The sequence below is a fragment of the Lissotriton helveticus genome, chromosome 1_2, assembly GCF_964261635.1.
Source record: "Lissotriton helveticus chromosome 1_2, aLisHel1.1, whole genome shotgun sequence".
Taxonomy (NCBI): Eukaryota; Metazoa; Chordata; class Amphibia; order Caudata; family Salamandridae; genus Lissotriton; species Lissotriton helveticus.
Genome location: NC_136058.1, coordinates 455,870,721 through 455,892,729, shown reverse-complemented (window position 1 = coordinate 455,892,729; position 22,009 = coordinate 455,870,721). Strand labels below are relative to the sequence as shown.

Below are 22,009 nucleotides of genomic sequence, written 5' to 3'. Positions count from 1 at the left end.
GGTTGCGTAGGAGAGACAGCGAGAACCTTTGGCACGTGCTTCACTGAACATCGGTCTGCCATACACACTTCCAAAATCAATGCCCCTTTGGTAAGACACTGTATGGATCTTCAACACAAGCCTAATGACTTTTGGTGGTACATTTTGGAAAATCTAGAAAGCGGCCTTCACAACATTAACGATGACTACAGAAAAAAACGATAAGTGTTTTGGATTTTTACCTTGTCCACCTACAGAAATGGATTAAACAATGAAATCCCTTGGGAAAACGCCATCAAATATAACACTAGATAAGCTAGGTCCAACATACTACTGCTCCCTGGCTTTCTAGAAATCACATTGAGGCTTAAACTCTCTGTTTAGCAGCTTAGCATTAGTATATTTCAAATTAAGACGCATAATATAGTATAGAATTTAGAATAGGGACTCTTTTACTCCTGTCTTGTCACTTTTATAGTTTGTCTCCCCGTCTTCATTTCATATCAATTATGTTTTCTACTTGGCAGTAGTTTTTTTCCCTCTTGTATCATTACAAGTTTCGCATAGCTTTTATTATTTGCTGTAGCTCCATCAGCGATCGCGATAAATATATAAACACTAGTCAATAATATTTTATAGTTCTACTGCAGAAATTGATTTTTACAGTAGGCTTTTCAACATTTGAGTTTCATATATTATTATTAATCTTGAGCTCTTTGACCATAGTATTTTTTCTATCGCTATACTTTAGTAACATTTCGGATCTTGGTTCTGCCGGTTAGCCTTCTAGTGCTCATCCTTCCCTTGATTGCGGCACCATTTCAGCAGCTTCCGGGTCACGTGATGACCTTTCACGTCATCGCGGTACGCTCGGACCGTTCAACTCTCTTTAAATTTGTTGTCCTTGCTTTTATCGCATTTCCCCTCTGGCAACACTGCATGAAGGATTTGAGCACTTTCATCTTATGTAAGTACTAGTAGTGATCTTTTTCATGGATCCACGTATCCTACCACTTCAGTTTTATTCCGTTTGGTACTTGCGGAGTGGTTTAAATTAACTTTATTCCACTATGGTTGTTCTCTTTGGTAGATCATTGATATACAAGTACCTTATCTACTAAGAGACCTACACTTCGCGTGTGTGGTGTAGAAGATTCATATATCCTTGAAATACACTCTACGGCCTTACATCCAGGTACACTTTGGTCTCGCGACTTTATCGTTTGAGGATTCTAAGTTCGTACTGGTATCGGCTTACAACTTTGCATGTTCAATTTTTCCACTACAGGTCTATAATTGCCAGTGGCTGTTTTTATCCATGAATAATCACGTTATCTCTGGACATTCACAAATTTACATAGGTAATTATCGACGCTCTAGGCTGACCAGATGTACCTCAGGTATATTATTAGGTTACTCATCACTGGTATATCGATTTCTCTTCTCTACCACAGATTTATTTTTCTGCACGGGTTATCATTTCGCCACGATTTTACCTACTCGCTCAACTTACTTACATCGGTCGGATATACTTTTCAGGTACGAGCACTATCATTAGGGGACTTTTTGTTTAAGAGTACGACCATTCTCATTTAGCTGATTACCATGTTGCTATTTCCTCCAGATCGCTTGTACCTCGTTGGTTTCAATTACATGGTCTTTTCATCAATCAAGGCAGTTCTGCAGCAGAAGAACAGGTACTTCCCCAGCTATTCCTGTTACATAGAGCATTACTCTAGACCACTCCCGTTATCAAGTGCCCCTTGTAATTTTACCTCCTCTTTTTCTTTATTGTTGTACATTAATACAGATATTCAGCATTCCTTTGTCTAGTATTGCATCTTTGAAGTACAGACACATTGTTCTGCATTGGTAAGATTGTACATCCCCTTTTCTAACTGTTGGGCAGCTGCACTTTTGCTGATATTATGTTTTCCAATTGATCACTGAAACTATACCATCGTTTTCTTTCCTTCCTTTTCTTCTTATGATCCATTAATATAAATTCACTTCCCATGATTTACTTTATCACACTCTGACCTTTTTTGTTTCATCTGTGACACATGATTGCAGGAATAGTGCAATCACTATTCTCCCTACATTTGTCCTTTGTGTACCTATTTTATTTTCAGTCATTAGCCTCAATATACTGAAGTTTGTATTTTGTGAATTTGAATTGTATATTACTTATATTTTAGCACTCCAGTGACTCTCCTTAAGGCGGTCCATCATCGAAACGCGCGTTGAGATTGATTACGACAATGTATTCAGTTTGATTATCTTGATTACCATTGTACACATGCTATTTGATATTCCCTATGAAATGTTTTTAAACAATTAAGGTGGCTATTTCACATGTCTTGCTGCTACCTTCTTTTTAACTGTGTGTTTTTAATATAAGATGTGTTTTGTTAAAACTTCTAATAAATATATATATATATTTTATATAAATTACGGTGTTTGTCCGTATATTGGGGCTTTCCTTCGTCTAGGGCTCTTGTTTAACCTGTTCATTTACAGGCCAGTGGTTGCCTAGGAATATTCTCTTACGATACGATGGTGGTCCCATCCTCCTTGGACCACAACAAGGAAAGTTATTGACAAAAATACAATGCCAACCAAAGGCCCTGCAAAGCATTATGGGGCGAGATTCTAGAGTGCAGTGAGTATTATAGTATTAGCTCCCAGCTGAGCTGGGAGAGCCCCGCTTCAGGAATGTTTTGATATTGGATACTATAATATATCTCACGTATAAGTCAGTCACGCCCCCACTAAATCATCCATACAGACGCTCATACACTCACTCATTCTTCGATCACACCTTGCCGTATATATATATACATATGTATATAAAACATTCTTAATTTTTAGAAACACTCAGTCACTGGATGATGTCATGAGTGACACTGACGAAGGCAAGTGCTGAAACGCGTCTGTTTCATTGTTTGTTTGTGCAATAAACCCAACAAGGTTTAGCCTTCTACGAGTGCTGGTGTGTCAAGTTTTTTGGCAGTGGAGCAAGAATATATATATATGTATATAAAACATTCTAAAACTTTTTAGGAACACTCAGTCACTGGATGATGTCATGAGTGATTTCATTTGAGATGACATCAGTGATGTCACTGACCATGTCATGAGTGATGTAATGTATGACGTCATTAGTAGTGCATTGCGGGGGCACAAGTAATTGTTAGCTGATCCAACTATAACGGCTAAATTTCTCTGGTATTGTACAAGAGAAATGTCAGCCTAACTATAACGTTCTTGCTGTAACCTGTGGTTTTTTTTTGTTACTTTCTACGTTTTTTTAATTGCTAAATATATATATATATATAGCTCCACCCTAACATGCCACTGCTTGAATCTTCGACTTAATTGACAAAAATTATTTTCTTAAAGTTTTTCAGGAGCTGGGATTCCTCCAGCTGATGGAAACACATCAAAGCCATGGATTCCCCACGACTCTATTCTTTTCTTCTAACCGTGATCACAGGTCAGTGAACTTATATGACAGAAGTCACACATAAGTACACTATGAGTACTCAGCAGAGAGATTAAATACCCGATAATTATTCATGTTATATGGACAAGTGAGATAGACATTCCGACCCTATGCATCATGGACCCTTGCAAAGCTCCACTTAATCAATCATGCTACGCAGCTGTACTCTTGTGCAGCCACTTTAAATTGCATACTGTATTTATTTATGGTAAAATTATGTATTTAATAAATAAAACACATTTTATTGAACATAGGGATTTGAAAAATTGTCCGTGGTAAATACACTGCTTAAATTTACCAAAAACTTTGGGGCTTATTTTCGAGAGGGTTGTGCCACGTTTGCACCAAGCAGTGTGGTGGATGTGAGATGCAAACTTTTAAGTCAGATTTTTGAAACCACACAAAGTCACTTTGCGCGGCTCTGAAATCTGGAGTACGCAACATAGCGCACATCGCTGCTTTGGGTTACTGAGGCCTGGGCAGGCATTCCATGAGTGTTGCGTGGGTGTTCCCATGCAACGCCCATATATTTTGATACATCCTGGGATTTACAATAACTTGTGAACCAGAAAATGCTCCAAAATCTTATACGTTTCCAGGGGAGGCGTAAGAAGAAGGAATGTCTCTATTTCTTCTCATTTGTATCTCTTTTTATGTGTGCTGCATTCTGCACCTTTACACCCTTCTGCACCAATTGCATCCTGCAGCACACATAGAAAGAGGAATCTCCCGCCCAGGATTGTTTTTCAACTGGAAGGTGTCCCTTCTTGCAGGAAAACAATCCTACATGTAACAAAGACAGCCTTGTGCCATGGTGCCTGCAGTGGGGATAGTATGCCAACAGGGTGTAGGCGAATGGATAGGACTGCAGCATATTGCCTTAAGTAGAGCACATTCCTGCCATTTCCCTGTCACGCAGTGCAGCAAGGTAACCTCCTGCGCCGCACTGCTTCAAAAGCTCATAAATGAGCCCCTACATTCAGAGATGTATTCATCCGCTTGAACTAGTAGTTCGTCTGGTAAGTTGTACCAAACAAGCATTTCCTGGTGATATACTGTCCAATCCATAGGTCATATACCCTGGGCTGGTTCTCAAGAGTATAATTGTGCACAATGTTGATTTATGGACAGGAGAAATCCAGCCTGATGCACAAGTGCTTATTTTCCCTTTTCTTTTTGATTTCTCCCAACTACCCTCCCCCTCCTCTTTTTAGAGTTTCGGGGTGATCTAGTCTCCTTCCCACTGTGAATGGGATGAACAAGTTCTTAAATGAGATCCACTCTGCCTGAAAGGGAGTATGAGGCTGATCTGACACCCCTTTTACATATATTGGATGCGCGGTCCACTGTCAGCGTCCACTGGAGCTGCTATAATACAGATGAAATCAGCCTCCATAGACCCTTATATAAAAATGCCTCCGTTGGCAGGGAGACCTAACGTGGTCCCCCGTATCTGCAAACTGACACCAGGCGCATCCGCCGTCTGGGATATTCCAATCGACCACCAGAGGTACCCCCACCCCGGTACCTTCACTCATTGTCAGTCTCCTCCAGGAGACCCGCTGCCCTTCGAGGCCCGCCTCTCCCTCTAACAGGCCGGGGGGCAGGAAGCTGCAGGATGAATCCTGCGAGGCTCTGGAGCTATCCTGTGGCCCCAGAGAAGCCCACGAGGCTCCAGTTCGGTCTTTCCAGCCTGCTCCGCCCACAACCAGTTGTTGCCTTTCTGGTCTCCTTGGGGGCTGGTGAGGCTCTCCACTTGCCTCTGGCAGCTTGGGCTGACACGCGGGGCTCTCTGTCATCCTGGGAGCACCGCCCACAAACAGGCTGTAACTCTGCCTGACTTCCGCGGCGCCATCCTTGTTCACCGGAGAGCCCCGTCTACAACCAGGAAATCTATGCCTGTCTTCCGGCGCGGCTGGAGACATCGATCCCAGCTCTGGACTAGGGTCAAAGGCGGGGAGCAGGGAGCGGGGAGTGGGTAGATGTATTCCTCCCAGACAATCAATGCTGGGAGCAGGACACCCCTCCAGACCAGACAGACAGCCCTGCCAATCCACATGAGCTCTTTTCACTCCCTTGCTCCCAGCACCAACAAGGGAGAAGAGGAAGCACTCCACAAGCGCTTTCCATTAGCCATAAAAGCGCTCACCTTGCGCTATGGTATTTCAAGACATTGGGGGCACCAGCAAAGTGTTCTCCGGTAGACCAGCACATCGGGGCTCTTCAGTAAGACAGCAGCTTCACTCCCATGAGGTAGGGAGCCCCAGGTGGCAGTTCCTGGCAGTCCGGCAGCCTGCCAGCCACACGTTGCAAGTCAGCACCAACAGCACCGCCTACATGGGGTCCAAGCCCCAATACTTATGCCAGCTATCTTCTTTGTTCTCCCCCTGACACAGGACTGTGTGCCGGTCAAAACCAGTTCTGGATGCTCTCACACCTTTCTCTAAAGGTGCACGACCACCTCCTTTGTCAGTGTAGGCCCTGGCCCCAGACACAACACTTACCAGTCTCAATGATGATAAGGGCCAAAAGAATAACGTCGGATGCTGATAAAGCCATCATCAGAATTGAAGAGATAGGTCAGAGATTTCTGGACAGAGGCTATCCACAACACATAATAGAGAAAGCCAAACAACGAACACACTCACTGAATAGAGTTGACTTATTGAAAACAACAACAAAACAGAGCAACACCAGAATGGTAGTGGTTCCAAAATGTTCAACTTTGAGCACAGATTTTAAAAGAATAATCATAAAACATTAGCCAATTCTGGGTATGGAACCAGACTTCAACTCTCTATTTACGCAACCACCGGTATTCGCCTATACCAGAAGTAACAACATTGGAGAAATATTGAAAAATGATACACCACTAAGAACAGCAGCTAAAGGAACCAGACCCTGCACCAACTGCAATAATTGCAACAACATCATAAGAGGCTGTACCATAACGCATCTAATGAAGGGTTACAACATAAAATTGAAGGTATCGGCCATGTGTGACAAATCCAATGTAATATTGTTGTAAACGTATCTAGGACCCTAATTAAATATTCCCGATTCATGCCCTTATGTGGTTATAACAAATAACATCCTTATAAAGGCATAAGAATCATATCCATATTTAGTCATAGCCAATGCAGTCCAAATACGGCAAGGCTACTCCCAGAGACTCCTAGAAAGTACAACGCGTTCTCTAAACAAACCAAGCCTCCAGCAGCCCGGGAATTCCCCCTGCTTTTGTTTTGATTTGTACAAGAACTCCTGGAGTTCAGAAAGAACTGTAAGTTCTTACTGACGTCTTATGTCCAACCTTACGTCAAACTCGGCACTTTTCAGGTATAAATATACCAGCATTTGCCTTAAGCAAACACACGGTGGTTTGGAGCAGAGCGGCTATCTACTTGCCCAACGCCCAGCTGTTGCGAGTGCTGAAGGAAGCCGACCCTCCCATTTGATGCACTGAGGGAGACGCTGTCTTTTCTCCTGCCGAGAAATCCAGCCCCAGTGTTTCCTGTCACCCTTGCGGGTTGCTGGGAGATCGAGTCCTGAGAGAGAGATACACGACCTCCTTCATTCTATAAACAAGGTACGGAGCTGATTAGATACTTAGAGAATTCTTGATGCAGATTCTTGGCAAAACTATCTTAACTCACTTACTCCTTCCCACGTATTAGGCTTAGGTCAGGTACACCGGGGTAGGCGTATTTTAGAAACACCAGTTGAGCACGTTTAGTCAATGATTTTATGTATGTATATATTTTATCCATTTTAAGTATCATATTGCTCAGAAACCATATCAATGCTTGTACAGTATTATTTCATAATACTCCTTTTACTGTACGCACTTTACTTCATGACAAGTATTGCAATTGTGGCAATTCACTTCTCTTGAATGAGAAAGAGGACTGCTCAATAAATAACAACTTTTATTGAAAACGCACGTCTCTCTATTTCTTTGCAATTTGGTGAAACTAAGTATGCACGATTGACTGAGTGAAATAGCTGTCTATTGTTTTCACACGACTCTGGAGATATACTCCTTATTCTGGGGGGAGCAAAGTTGTCATGTTTATGCGGTTGTCAGAAACTAATCCATTGTTGTCTAATCAGGAAAGTTAACTCCTTCCTGTTCATTCGAGAAAGTTTCTAGTGACCTCTGAGCTAGCTGGCATACCTAATTAAGTCTAACATATTCAGTAGAGACCTAGAAGACCTCAGTCCTACGTCTAAACTATCGTTTATGTTATTCCAATGCGCAGAGCCTATTGGGAATATAGGAACTACACTACATGGCGCCCAACGTTTGGTAAGGCGATAATCTAACGCAAGATACTAGAGTAACTCAGTCGTGCTTTTCACACAGACCCCCTTTCCAATAGACGTCTGGAGTGGGTAAAGGGTTAATATCCGCCGGAACTTAGTAGGAAGAGATTCCTATGTATAGTTGTTGGTTTAGTCAACGTTGAAGGATACAGTGTTCCAAAATATTGTGCACCTAATCTTTGTTTCCTTGAAACTTGCTCTGCAACAAAAAACTTTCTATCAGTAAAAATGACGGAAAGTGAAGATGAAAGGGAGAGAGCTAAATTAGCAGCTCAACTACTAGCGGATGACACAAGTCTCCAACATGTAGACCCGAATGCTATAATCATTCCGGTAAATTTAAGAAGAACTATAACTCTTAAACTTATAGAAAATGGACTATCCTCAAGAGGTGGTACAGTCATATTTGTGGTAGAGGCCCATGAATATCAGCAGACAGAGGTATTCTATTCATGGATACATTTTCCAGCAGCACACGCTGTGACAAGATTTCCACTATTACAAAATAGAGGAATCTCAGGAGGAATACGCTCCTTTCGAGGACGTTGAAATTCCACTAACATACCAAGAGCACATGCTCTGGTTTAATGGCGCCCTAAAACATCAAAATCACATTACCAGGCTCGGTCCACTAGGTAGACCAGGAGCCACATGGCCAGTTCTAGCCGGCTATACACCACATCCAGACATTGGAAAAATGTCAAGCGAAGAACTTTTAGTTAAACTAAAAGCATTAACAAAGGCATATACGGCCACATGCATCATTGTTACTTTTGCGATTTCTTAAGTGCGAAAATTAAGGAATCGCAATTAAGAAATCGCAAAATGCCATGCATTAAGAAATCGCAATATTTTTTGCGATTCCTTAATTTTCCTTAATTGCGATTCACAATTTGCGAATCGCAATTAAGGAATCCCTTCCCATTGATTCCTATGGGCCTAGAGGCCCATAGGAATGAATGGGAAGCCATTCTCATTTTGCGATTCGTAATTAAGGAATCGCAAAATGAGAATACTATTTCAAGGGTGCAGGGTGGGGTCTCAAGGGCATGTGTGTGTGTAAAATGAAACTTTCAAAAATGCACTTTTGTGCATTTTTGAAAGTTTTTGCAAATTACCATGAAGTTCAACTTCATGGTAATTTACCTCTTCCTATTTGCGAATTCGCAAAAAAAAATATTCATGCATTGCATTTAAGAAATCACAAATTCCGATTTCTTAAATGCAATCGCAATTTAAGAAATCGCAACATAATTGCAATTCCTTAAATTGCGAAAAAATAAAAAAACATGATGCATCCCAAAAAAGGAAATTGCATTCGCAAACAGCCGAATTTTGCGATTCGCACCGTTTGCAAATGCAATTTACCTTGATGCATGTGGGCAATAGAGAATTAGTTCAATTGACAATTGATGATACAACGATCCGGGAGAAATTGAAAGAAACATATATAGCAGAACAACCTTTTGAACTTGCCAGAATCATAGAAAAATCCTATGAAGAACTAGGTAGAGATAGTTTGGGTGGGAAACCACTAAAACCCCAACTAACTGAAAATCCTCAAAAAACCTTTATTAAAAATAATCTGAACACTCCAAAAAAGAGGTGGGAGGGTAATAAACAAACTACTCCCAGAGAAAAACAGTTGCAGTCAAGAGGAAGGTCTCCTCAGCCGAGAGATAGATCTCCAGAACGAGGAAGCAAGTCTCCCCACAGGGAACCCTCTGAAAAAAGATATAACCTTAGAAATAGGGATAATTTGAGAAAACCTGACAGATATCAAGATATTGATTCACGTCTCTCTGGATCTTTGCAGACTTCGTCACAGAAATCGGAAAGAAGAGGACGGTCAGAACACAAAGAAGAGCACGTCAAGTCCAAAGACAAGGAACCTGCTCATCAAAGTAAAAAATTACAATATCCAAAAAAGAAGGTAGCTAGTATTAAAATTAAACATGCCGAGGATTCTGAGGACACAACTGAAAAACGGAGAGTGGGCACAGAGAGCTAGACAGCACAGCAGAATTGACCATAGCTCGCAAGATCCTGATGAATCTTCTGGAGACAGTGGACACGAATGAATACATTCAAGTGGAAACTGCAGACACCAGAGTTAGCAAACCCTATAAATTATACGAAATAACATTGCGTATAGAGGGGGACAAGACTAGGAAAATAAGGGGTCTCTTTTGGGATAACCTTTCTAAGGGCTATGATATCCTTCTAGCAGAAAAAGACTGGCCACCAGAGTTTGACAGGGAATGTCCACATGGCGAAGAAATGATAATACCTGCCTTCTCAAATCAAATTCCAATTAATTAAAAAATACACATTTGCAAGAAAATGGGCAGTGGCCCAAGCTCCTGCATTATATAAAAATCATGTAGGATGGGATGAGGATTCTCCTCACCATAAAATCAAGTTAAAAAATCAACCCACTGCACAAAGGCAGTATCCTGTTTAGCAAGAAGATAAAAAGCAAGTCAGGGAGATCTTAGATCAACTTGAATATCAAGGGGTGATTGAAACATGCACCTCACAAATGAACAATCCTTTGTTTCCTGTCTCCAAGCCAGACGATTCATATCGTCTAGTTTTGGACTACAGACACAAAACATTTGCAGTACAAAACTCACACAGTGCAGCACTAATGAATAACATCGCGCGCAAAAAATATAAAACGACATTAGACATTTCAAATGGTTTCTTTTGTCAAGATATAGCACCTGAAAGCAGGTATTTGACGGCTTTCTCAACAATGGGGGCACAGAGACAATTTTGCCGTCTCCCACAGGGATTCAAGAATAGCCCAGGGTCATTCTCAGCAAGGGTAACAGAGTTACTACAAATATATGATGATGAGGCATTATCTTATGTCGACGACTTCTATCTCACAGACGATGACCTGGAGACTCAATTAAAGAGAGTGAACACCATAATACTTGGGTTCGCAGCTGAAGGGTACAATTCAACTTTAAAAAGTCATGAATTGCCCATCTAACTGTCCTGTTTTTAGGATATGAATTATCAAGTGAAGTCCTAGCAGACATCTTCTTAGAGAAGTGTGCAGTACTCCAAGCTCCAAAAACGCTGAAGAACTTACAATCAATACTAGGTTTCCTGAATTTCGGAAGAACATACATTCTAAATTATGCGGAGAGGGTTAAACCTCTATACGAATTAATAAAACCTGATTTCAAACCAATCAATTGGACTCAGAAACACACAGAAATGTTAAGATCATTACAAACAGACATGTTAACTAAAACAAAACTGCAAACACGCGAAAACGTACGCAACCTTGTAATCCGAGTCATCCGAGGAAGATGCGGATTCACATACCTGACCTCTAAGGAGGGAGAAACAGTACCTTTAGCTTACAAATCACACTTGTACACACAAGCTGAAATAAAATTCAGTTTTACTGAAAAAATTCGAACTGCGGTTCAAACTGCTGTAGCAAAAGAAAGAGCGCAAGTCCAAGGGAGGAGCATATCTGTTTTAACAGCAGTATCAGCCCTTGAGGCAGTAACAAGACTACGCATTCCAAATGCCGTGGCATTAGATCCAAAACGGATACAATGGGAAAATTCTCTTGCTGCAGAAGACGTGAAACACGCTTTTGATCCAAAAATGAAAAAACTAGAAGATCTAGAATACGAACATGAATATACTCTGCCAATCGAGATTCTGCCTCTAGAACAATACAATTGTGTAATCTACACAGACAGATTCGCACAACACTACGATGTGGGAAAACAAAATTACAATGCAGCGTGCGCGATCGTTAAAGGTCGCTGGCGCTTACGTAAATTCAGACCGATGGTCACTAAAACTGAATCACTCAGAAACTGTACAGCTCAGCGAGCTGAAATAAGATCTTTAAAGATGGCGCTTGAAAATGCCGATCACAAATTCCCGACACTAATAGTGTGCGATTCGCATTACTGCGTCCAGTCTTACAATAATGACATGCAGACTTGGGTCAAAAACGGTTACAAAGATGAGACAGGTGCCACAACAAAGCATAAAAAGCTCTGGGAACAAGTAGTTCTTGTACAGAAAGAACTACGAAAGACTCACACCATACATACACTGAGTCATCAACGTGATGGCGTTCACTTCGCAGGGAATTCATTGGCTAACAGAGCCACAGCGGCAGCGGTCAAACCGGCTTCTGTAGCTACAAAAAAGCGTACTAAAAAACAAATAGACGGTGAAACGCTACTAGCAGTAAAAGCCTCAATGAAAGGCAACTATGCGGCGTTACCTCTAAATTATCCACTCGGAAATAAATACATAATTGAATCGAACTCCGTTCCTTTTGCTCAAATCCCTGGAGTGGGGGATAAAGTAATTCCAAACACAAACCGGAGAGCTTACTTGATTCAAGAAGCACACATAGGGATGGGTCTGAGGCACCAAGAGATCTTGAAATCTCTGATAGAATTACAATCACAATACTGGTGGCCAGGGATGAGCGTGCAAATTTACAACTTTGCAATGGATTGTCAAAACTGCAATAGAAATCGCAGTTGTGAACCGGACCAGACAATTGCCAGGACACCTTTATTAGAAAGCATTAGACTATCTATACGGAGAAATCCAGACGGAGAAATGCGATCCCATAATTATTAAGACGTGGTTCAATTAGATGTGGCCCCAGCGCTCGGCTGACGCCAGAACTGTTATAAAAGATTTGCGAGTCTTTATCGGCACATACGCAATCGGCATGCTACATTCTGACCAGGGTACCTTTATTTAGCTCTCGAGCTTACAAGGAGGCCATGGCCAGCATGTGCATTGCATTGCGGTACTCTAGTCCATTCCATCCCGAGGGAAATGCGGTAGTGGAGAGAAAAAAACGTGACATAAAGCAATCTATAACGGCAAGGGTATTAGGTTCGGGTGATGGGTGGGTCAAACATCTAACAAGTGTCCAACGTAGTCTTAATAATCTGCCAAGAAATTCTCTAGGAGGTACCACTCCATATGAACTATTGTTCGGTACTAGAATGATAATCCAGGACCTAGATTGTCACACTTCAGTAGTGAAACAAAAAACCTTTGATATCAAAGATCGTTTGACTGTTTTACAGGACTTAAATTAAACAAGAAGAAGTAACATAAAGCTAAAGCCAACGACCACTGAAGAAAAACCACCTGTCCCAGCAAGACCTGTCTGGATTCCAAAGATTGTGGAAGAGGTGTGGCGCCGCGGCCAGGGCGACTGACGCTGGAATCTGGGGACCACGGTTCGATCCCCGGCTACGGCGGCAAGTCAGCCCAGCACCATGTGACTCTGGGCAATAGCTCGCTTAATCTTCCCGACGGCCCCCCAGCGCCTAGAGACCCTTACGGGTGATTGTGCGCTTTACAAATGTGGACTTTACTTTCTGGTCAGAGAAAAGATCGCGGTGAAGAAGGAATTTGGGCCTTCTTACAGAAAAGCAGTACCTGTCTTAGCTGTCAGCGGAACAAGATCAGTAGTACTACCGCCCCTTGCTGGTAAAAAGGAGAACAGAGTTGTATCCATCGACCTGGTAAAACCACAATCATGTGGCCAATAATAAGTGGTAGGCCCGATTACGATGCAACCAAACACTGTTTAGTCAGATAACCATTGTTTCCTATGGGAACTCGTGGTCTGCCTGACAACTGGCCATAACACAGGCAGTTGTCAGGCCGTCCATCACCACCCCCTTTTGTACCACTTTGTTCGCCATATGTTGGCAGGGTATGCTCAGACGTGGGTCCCTTGCTCACTTTGCCCCTGGATTCAAGCAAGCCGGGCTGAAGACGGCTGGAATGCCAGAAACCGGTTCTCGGAAGCTTGTTTCCGGTCCAGGGAAGGCATGGCTTGGCAGTTCGGGCTGGACTGTTCCCATGAGGCACAGGGTCAGACTGATTTGCATATGGCCAAGTCTGAACTGGGGTGGCAGAGTGGGCTAAAGACCGGTGATTCACAATTTGCGAATCGCAATTAAGGAATCCCTTCCCATTGATTCCTATGGGCCTAGAGGCCCATAGGAATGAATGGGAAGCCATTCTCATTTTGCGATTCGTAATTAAGGAATCGCAAAATGAGAATACTATTTCAAGGGTGCAGGGTGGGGTCTCAAGGGCATGTGTGTGTGTAAAATGAAACTTTCAAAAATGCACTTTTGTGCATTTTTGAAAGTTTTTGCAAATTACCATGAAGTTCAACTTCATGGTAATTTACCTCTTCCTATTTGCGAATTCGCAAAAAAAAATATTCATGCATTGCATTTAAGAAATCACAAATTCCGATTTCTTAAATGCAATCGCAATTTAAGAAATCGCAACATAATTGCAATTCCTTAAATTGCGAAAAAATAAAAAAACATGATGCATCCCAAAAAAGGAAATTGCATTCGCAAACAGCCGAATTTTGCGATTCGCACCGTTTGCAAATGCAATTTACCTTGATGCATGTGGGCAATAGAGAATTAGTTCAATTGACAATTGATGATACAACGATCCGGGAGAAATTGAAAGAAACATATATAGCAGAACAACCTTTTGAACTTGCCAGAATCATAGAAAAATCCTATGAAGAACTAGGTAGAGATAGTTTGGGTGGGAAACCACTAAAACCCCAACTAACTGAAAATCCTGAAAAAACCTTTATTAAAAATAATCTGAACACTCCAAAAAAGAGGTGGGAGGGTAATAAACAAACTACTCCCAGAGAAAAACAGTTGCAGTCAAGAGGAAGGTCTCCTCAGCCGAGAGATAGATCTCCAGAACGAGGAAGCAAGTCTCCCCACAGGGAACCCTCTGAAAAAAGATATAACCTTAGAAATAGGGATAATTTGAGAAAACCTGACAGATATCAAGATATTGATTCACGTCTCTCTGGATCTTTGCAGACTTCGTCACAGAAATCGGAAAGAAGAGGACGGTCAGAACACAAAGAAGAGCACGTCAAGTCCAAAGACAAGGAACCTGCTCATCAAAGTAAAAAATTACAATATCCAAAAAAGAAGGTAGCTAGTATTAAAATTAAACATGCCGAGGATTCTGAGGACACAACTGAAAAACGGAGAGTGGGCACAGAGAGCTAGACAGCACAGCAGAATTGACCATAGCTCGCAAGATCCTGATGAATCTTCTGGAGACAGTGGACACGAATGAATACATTCAAGTGGAAACTGCAGACACCAGAGTTAGCAAACCCTATAAATTATACGAAATAACATTGCGTATAGAGGGGGACAAGACTAGGAAAATAAGGGGTCTCTTTTGGGATAACCTTTCTAAGGGCTATGATATCCTTCTAGCAGAAAAAGACTGGCCACCAGAGTTTGACAGGGAATGTCCACATGGCGAAGAAATGATAATACCTGCCTTCTCAAATCAAATTCCAATTAATTAAAAAATACACATTTGCAAGAAAATGGGCAGTGGCCCAAGCTCCTGCATTATATAAAAATCATGTAGGATGGGATGAGGATTCTCCTCACCATAAAATCAAGTTAAAAAATCAACCCACTGCACAAAGGCAGTATCCTGTTTAGCAAGAAGATAAAAAGCAAGTCAGGGAGATCTTAGATCAACTTGAATATCAAGGGGTGATTGAAACATGCACCTCACAAATGAACAATCCTTTGTTTCCTGTCTCCAAGCCAGACGATTCATATCGTCTAGTTTTGGACTACAGACACAAAACATTTGCAGTACAAAACTCACACAGTGCAGCACTAATGAATAACATCGCGCGCAAAAAATATAAAACGACATTAGACATTTCAAATGGTTTCTTTTGTCAAGATATAGCACCTGAAAGCAGGTATTTGACGGCTTTCTCAACAATGGGGGCACAGAGACAATTTTGCCGTCTCCCACAGGGATTCAAGAATAGCCCAGGGTCATTCTCAGCAAGGGTAACAGAGTTACTACAAATATATGATGATGAGGCATTATCTTATGTCGACGACTTCTATCTCACAGACGATGACCTGGAGACTCAATTAAAGAGAGTGAACACCATAATACTTGGGTTCGCAGCTGAAGGGTACAATTCAACTTTAAAAAGTCATGAATTGCCCATCTAACTGTCCTGTTTTTAGGATATGAATTATCAAGTGAAGTCCTAGCAGACATCTTCTTAGAGAAGTGTGCAGTACTCCAAGCTCCAAAAACGCTGAAGAACTTACAATCAATACTAGGTTTCCTGAATTTCGGAAGAACATACATTCTAAATTATGCGGAGAGGGTTAAACCTCTATACGAATTAATAAAACCTGATTTCAAACCAATCAATTGGACTCAGAAACACACAGAAATGTTAAGATCATTACAAACAGACATGTTAACTAAAACAAAACTGCAAACACGCGAAAACGTACGCAACCTTGTAATCCGAGTCATCCGAGGAAGATGCGGATTCACATACCTGACCTCTAAGGAGGGAGAAACAGTACCTTTAGCTTACAAATCACACTTGTACACACAAGCTGAAATAAAATTCAGTTTTACTGAAAAAATTCGAACTGCGGTTCAAACTGCTGTAGCAAAAGAAAGAGCGCAAGTCCAAGGGAGGAGCATATCTGTTTTAACAGCAGTATCAGCCCTTGAGGCAGTAACAAGACTACGCATTCCAAATGCCGTGGCATTAGATCCAAAACGGATACAATGGGAAAATTCTCTTGCTGCAGAAGACGTGAAACACGCTTTTGATCCAAAAATGAAAAAACTAGAAGATCTAGAATACGAACATGAATATACTCTGCCAATCGAGATTCTGCCTCTAGAACAATACAATTGTGTAATCTACACAGACAGATTCGCACAACACTACGATGTGGGAAAACAAAATTACAATGCAGCGTGCGCGATCGTTAAAGGTCGCTGGCGCTTACGTAAATTCAGACCGATGGTCACTAAAACTGAATCACTCAGAAACTGTACAGCTCAGCGAGCTGAAATAAGATCTTTAAAGATGGCGCTTGAAAATGCCGATCACAAATTCCCGACACTAATAGTGTGCGATTCGCATTACTGCGTCCAGTCTTACAATAATGACATGCAGACTTGGGTCAAAAACGGTTACAAAGATGAGACAGGTGCCACAACAAAGCATAAAAAGCTCTGGGAACAAGTAGTTCTTGTACAGAAAGAACTACGAAAGACTCACACCATACATACACTGAGTCATCAACGTGATGGCGTTCACTTCGCAGGGAATTCATTGGCTAACAGAGCCACAGCGGCAGCGGTCAAACCGGCTTCTGTAGCTACAAAAAAGCGTACTAAAAAACAAATAGACGGTGAAACGCTACTAGCAGTAAAAGCCTCAATGAAAGGCAACTATGCGGCGTTACCTCTAAATTATCCACTCGGAAATAAATACATAATTGAATCGAACTCCGTTCCTTTTGCTCAAATCCCTGGAGTGGGGGATAAAGTAATTCCAAACACAAACCGGAGAGCTTACTTGATTCAAGAAGCACACATAGGGATGGGTCTGAGGCACCAAGAGATCTTGAAATCTCTGATAGAATTACAATCACAATACTGGTGGCCAGGGATGAGCGTGCAAATTTACAACTTTGCAATGGATTGTCAAAACTGCAATAGAAATCGCAGTTGTGAACCGGACCAGACAATTGCCAGGACACCTTTATTAGAAAGCATTAGACTATCTATACGGAGAAATCCAGACGGAGAAATGCGATCCCATAATTATTAAGACGTGGTTCAATTAGATGTGGCCCCAGCGCTCGGCTGACGCCAGAACTGTTATAAAAGATTTGCGAGTCTTTATCGGCACATACGCAATCAGCATGCTACATTCTGACCAGGGTACCTTTATTTAGCTCTCGAGCTTACAAGGAGGCCATGGCCAGCATGGGCATTGCATTGCGGTACTCTAGTCCATTCCATCCCGAGGGAAATGCGGTAGTGGAGAGAAAAAAACGTGACATAAAGCAATCTATAACGGCAAGGGTATTAGGTTCGGGTGATGGGTGGGTCAAACATCTAACAAGTGTCCAACGTAGTCTTAATAATCTGCCAAGAAATTCTCTAGGAGGTACCACTCCATATGAACTATTGTTCGGTACTAGAATGATAATCCAGGACCTAGATTGTCACACTTCAGTAGTGAAACAAAAAACCTTTGATATCAAAGATCGTTTGACTGTTTTACAGGACTTAAATTAAACAAGAAGAAGTAACATAAAGCTAAAGCCAACGACCACTGAAGAAAAACCACCTGTCCCAGCAAGACCTGTCTGGATTCCAAAGATTGTGGAAGAGGTGTGGCGCCGCGGCCAGGGCGACTGACGCTGGAATCTGGGGACCACGGTTCGATCCCCGGCTACGGCGGCAAGTCAGCCCAGCACCATGTGACTCTGGGCAATAGCTCGCTTAATCTTCCCGACGGCCCCCCAGCGCCTAGAGACCCTTACGGGTGATTGTGCGCTTTACAAATGTGGACTTTACTTTCTGGTCAGAGAAAAGATCGCGGTGAAGAAGGAATTTGGGCCTTCTTACAGAAAAGCAGTACCTGTCTTAGCTGTCAGCGGAACAAGATCAGTAGTACTACCGCCCCTTGCTGGTAAAAAGGAGAACAGAGTTGTATCCATCGACCTGGTAAAACCACAATCATGTGGCCAATAATAAGTGGTAGGCCCAGTGGACTCCCAAGAAATAGCAGAAGACCAAATCTTGCTACAATCCAAGAGGTTCAAACTGAGAGACTAATCACATTCGATAAACCTGTTTTATAAAATAAATGTGTTATTAAAATTGATAAAATTGTTTTAGCTGATGTTGAAAGACTCAATGCCCAGTTAAACAAGGTCTGTTATCTTGATGATGAAGGCCTTCCACAAGCCAAAGGAACTGTATGGGAAATGGAGGAGTATCGCAGAGGAAATGTGGACGAAGTGGTGACCCTGCACCAGTGGGTTGTTAATAATCCGCTCCACATCTTGGCGCTAGCCTTCATGGGACATCCCAAAGCTCTGCAGAATTTCCTCAACTCATCAATCTTTTGTACCGCTTTGTTCGCCATAAGTTGGCAGGGTATGCTCAGACATGAGTCCCTTGCTCACTTTGCCACTGGATTCAAGCAAGCCTGGCTGAAGATGGCTGGAATGCCAGAAACCGGTCCTCGGAAGCTTGTTTCCGGTCCAGGGAAGGCATGGCTTGGCAGTTCGGGCTGGACTGTTCCCATGAGGCACAGGGTCAGACTGATTTGCATATAGCCATGTCTGAACTGGGGTGACAGAGTGGGCTAAAGAACGGTGATGGATCAAACCCAGATCTGTTGACTGTGTGTGAGTGTTTGATTGGTTCAGATGCTCCGTCCATCACCACCCCCTTTTGTACCACTTTGTTCGCCATAAGTTGGCAGGGTATGCTCAGACGTGAGTCCCTTGCTCACTTTGCCACTGGATTCAAGCAAGCCGGACTGAAGACGGCTGGAATGCCAGAAACCGGTCCTCAGAAGCTTGTTTCCGGTCCAGGGAAGGCATGGCTTGGCAGTTCGGGCTGGACTGTTCCCATGAGGCACAGGGTCAGACTGATTTGCATATGGCCAAGTCTGAACTGGGGTGGCAGACTGAGCTAAAGAACGGTGATGGATTAAACCCAGATCTGTTGACTGGGTGTGAGTGTTTGATTGGTTCAGATGCTCCGTCCATCACCACCCCCTTTTGTACCACTTTGTTCGCCATATGTTGGCAGGGTATGCTCAGACGTGGGTCCCTTGCTCACTTTGCCCCTGGATTCAAGCAAGCCGGGCTGAAGACGGCTGGAATGCCAGAAACCGGTTCTCGGAAGCTTGTTTCCGGTCCAGGGAAGGCATGGCTTGGCAGTTCGGGCTGGACTGTTCCCATGAGGCACAGGGTCAGACTGATTTGCATATGGCCAAGTCTGAACTGGGGTGGCAGAGTGGGCTAAAGACCGGTGATGGATTAAACCCAGATTTGTTGACTGGGTGTGAGTGTTTGATTGGTTCAGATGCTCCGTCCATCACCACCCCCTTTTGTACCACTTTGTTCGCCATAAGTTGGCAGGGTATGCTCAGACGTGAGTCCCATGCTCACTTTGCCACTGGATTCAAGCAAGCCGGGCTAAAGACGGCTGGAATGCCAGAAACCGGTCCTCGGAAGCTTGTTTCCGGTCCAGGGAAGGCATGGCTTGGCAGTTCGGGCTGGACTGTTCCCATGAGGTGATCGTGAACTTTTCCACCTTCCCGTGTGTTTCTATTAACTCATTTGTTTTTTCCCCGTACTATAACAGACGTACCAAGAAGAGTATCATGAAGTACACTGTAAGTGTATAAATGTTTTTACATGCCACGGTTTGTTCACTATTCGGGCGCATTAGAATGAGGGGGTCTAAATACACAAATGTATGAACACAATGGGGCACCATTCCCCCTAACGTGAAATGGCTTTCACGTTATGGGGTATAATAGCAAGGAATTGTACATAGAAGTGACACATGATTTAAATATGTATCAAAAGCTTATGCTATGATTTCATTTTTGTAGACATGCTCCCCGAAGAAGGGCTTTTAGCCCGAAATGCATAGGAGCAAATAAAGCATATGTGGAAATTACATGACTGTTGAACAAAAAGGACATGATGGAAATTTCTGATTAATGACAAAACATAGAAGCAATTAAAATATTCATTTAAAGAAACAAGAAATTCCGTGGAGTCCTTTTCCATAGGAACCCAAGGTGTGCCCAAGGGGATGCAACCAAATTAGTTTGGAAGCACTTTTAATATTAATTCCAGACGTCAGAGTGACAGAAGACGCCACCAGTGGAGCACCCAAAATATTGATTAAAAACAAACCAAAATCTGATATTAAACAAGAGGCTGTGCACCGGCAATATAAAAAGTAGATATTAGTTGTACGCCATTACGTTGCTGTGTGGGAGAGTACCCCATACGGACCTGCCTGATATCTGTGACACCGTATAACAGTGCCGAGTGAGTGAGTGAATGGAAGTGGCTGTGTAAGGATGACCTGTTATGCAGTGCATCGCTGAGTGGTGTTGCTTTTTTGCAAGGGATCTGCCTTGTTAATATTCATGAGGCAGGTCGCAATTTGCGACCCATTGGGAATGGCCTGCAAACTTTTTGTTTTCAATTGCAGCCCGTTTTCTTTAAAAGAAAACTGGATGAGTTTAAAAAAAGTAAAAATTTTCTTTTTATTTTTCAAGGGCAAGCCGTGGTCCCTGGGACCATTGCCAGCTCTTAAAAATATGTTCTCACCCATTTACCAAGGGGAAGGGGTCCTCTTGGATCCCCTTCCTGTTTGCGAGTGGCTTACCACCTACTTGAAGTAGGCAGTAAACTTTGAGTGTTTTGCGACCAAAACAATGGTAATACAACTCTGACATGATATTAGGAAGCGACATCATTGGAACACCCCTTCCTAATAGCGACTCACATACAGTATTTTGCAAGTCACCAATGCGAAAAATAGCATTTGTACATACCTCCACCCTTTTTTGCGGTCACAAAGGGGCCGATTTCCTGTTTACGTCTGCAAAAAATGGTCTTAGATCTGGCCCAAAGAGGCAAGCCAGGGGGCATGTGTACCCTACAAATGGGCTTGATACTGGTTATAAATGGAGCAAATATTAAGTTTAGTAAATAAAACTTTTTTTGTACAGCAGAAATAGTGAACTTGCATATTTTAAGTTGCACTCTAATGTGATAATAAGGAAAAAGTCAGCTCCATTAGACAAAATATTGGCCTAGGATCACACAATTTGAGATCAGTTTACGGGTCAAGTACATTCAAGTGATGATTGATACTTTATTCGATATTGTCATATCATAAAAGTACATTGATCATAAAACATTGGCATTAAAAGAACATTTCATTAAGATTATTTTAAAATTTCCATATACAATTAAAACATTATACAATCCAAAAACATATGACAATATTAGGTATCACGAAATATTAAAAACAAGTTATTAATTGGCAATCGTATACATACGGCCTAAGTATTGGTAATGTTACATATCCTTGAGCGAGTGAGCCAGGCACTAGATAAGTACTTAGCCACACCACAAACAATGAAAAGTGGGAACGTATTGGTTGTAATAATACGAAGAGCAACCCGAAAGTCTCTAGTCCCAAGCTCCCTGCAAACTGGTCTAAGCCATCTCTGTCTTGCCCTTTTATAGCTTTTACAGC

The 22,009-nt window shown here is 42.2% G+C and overlaps 2 protein-coding genes across 6 annotated transcripts in view; one reads left to right on the top strand and one right to left on the bottom strand.

Moving 5' to 3' along the window:
* LOC144807723 (uncharacterized) overlaps window positions 1-22,009 on the bottom strand; it is a 1,505,442-nt gene that overhangs the window by 1,108,092 nt on the left and 375,341 nt on the right. The window lies entirely within an intron of this gene.
* Window positions 1-22,009, top strand: part of LOC144808027 (uncharacterized) — a 79,837-nt gene that overhangs the window by 40,314 nt on the left and 17,514 nt on the right. Inside the window, exon 2 of the mRNA XM_078673589.1 lies at window positions 3,382-3,475. Coding sequence (XP_078529715.1) covers window positions 3,430-3,475 — 46 coding nt within the window. The 5' untranslated portion in view covers window positions 3,382-3,429. The remainder of the gene's footprint in view (window positions 1-3,381; window positions 3,476-22,009) is intronic.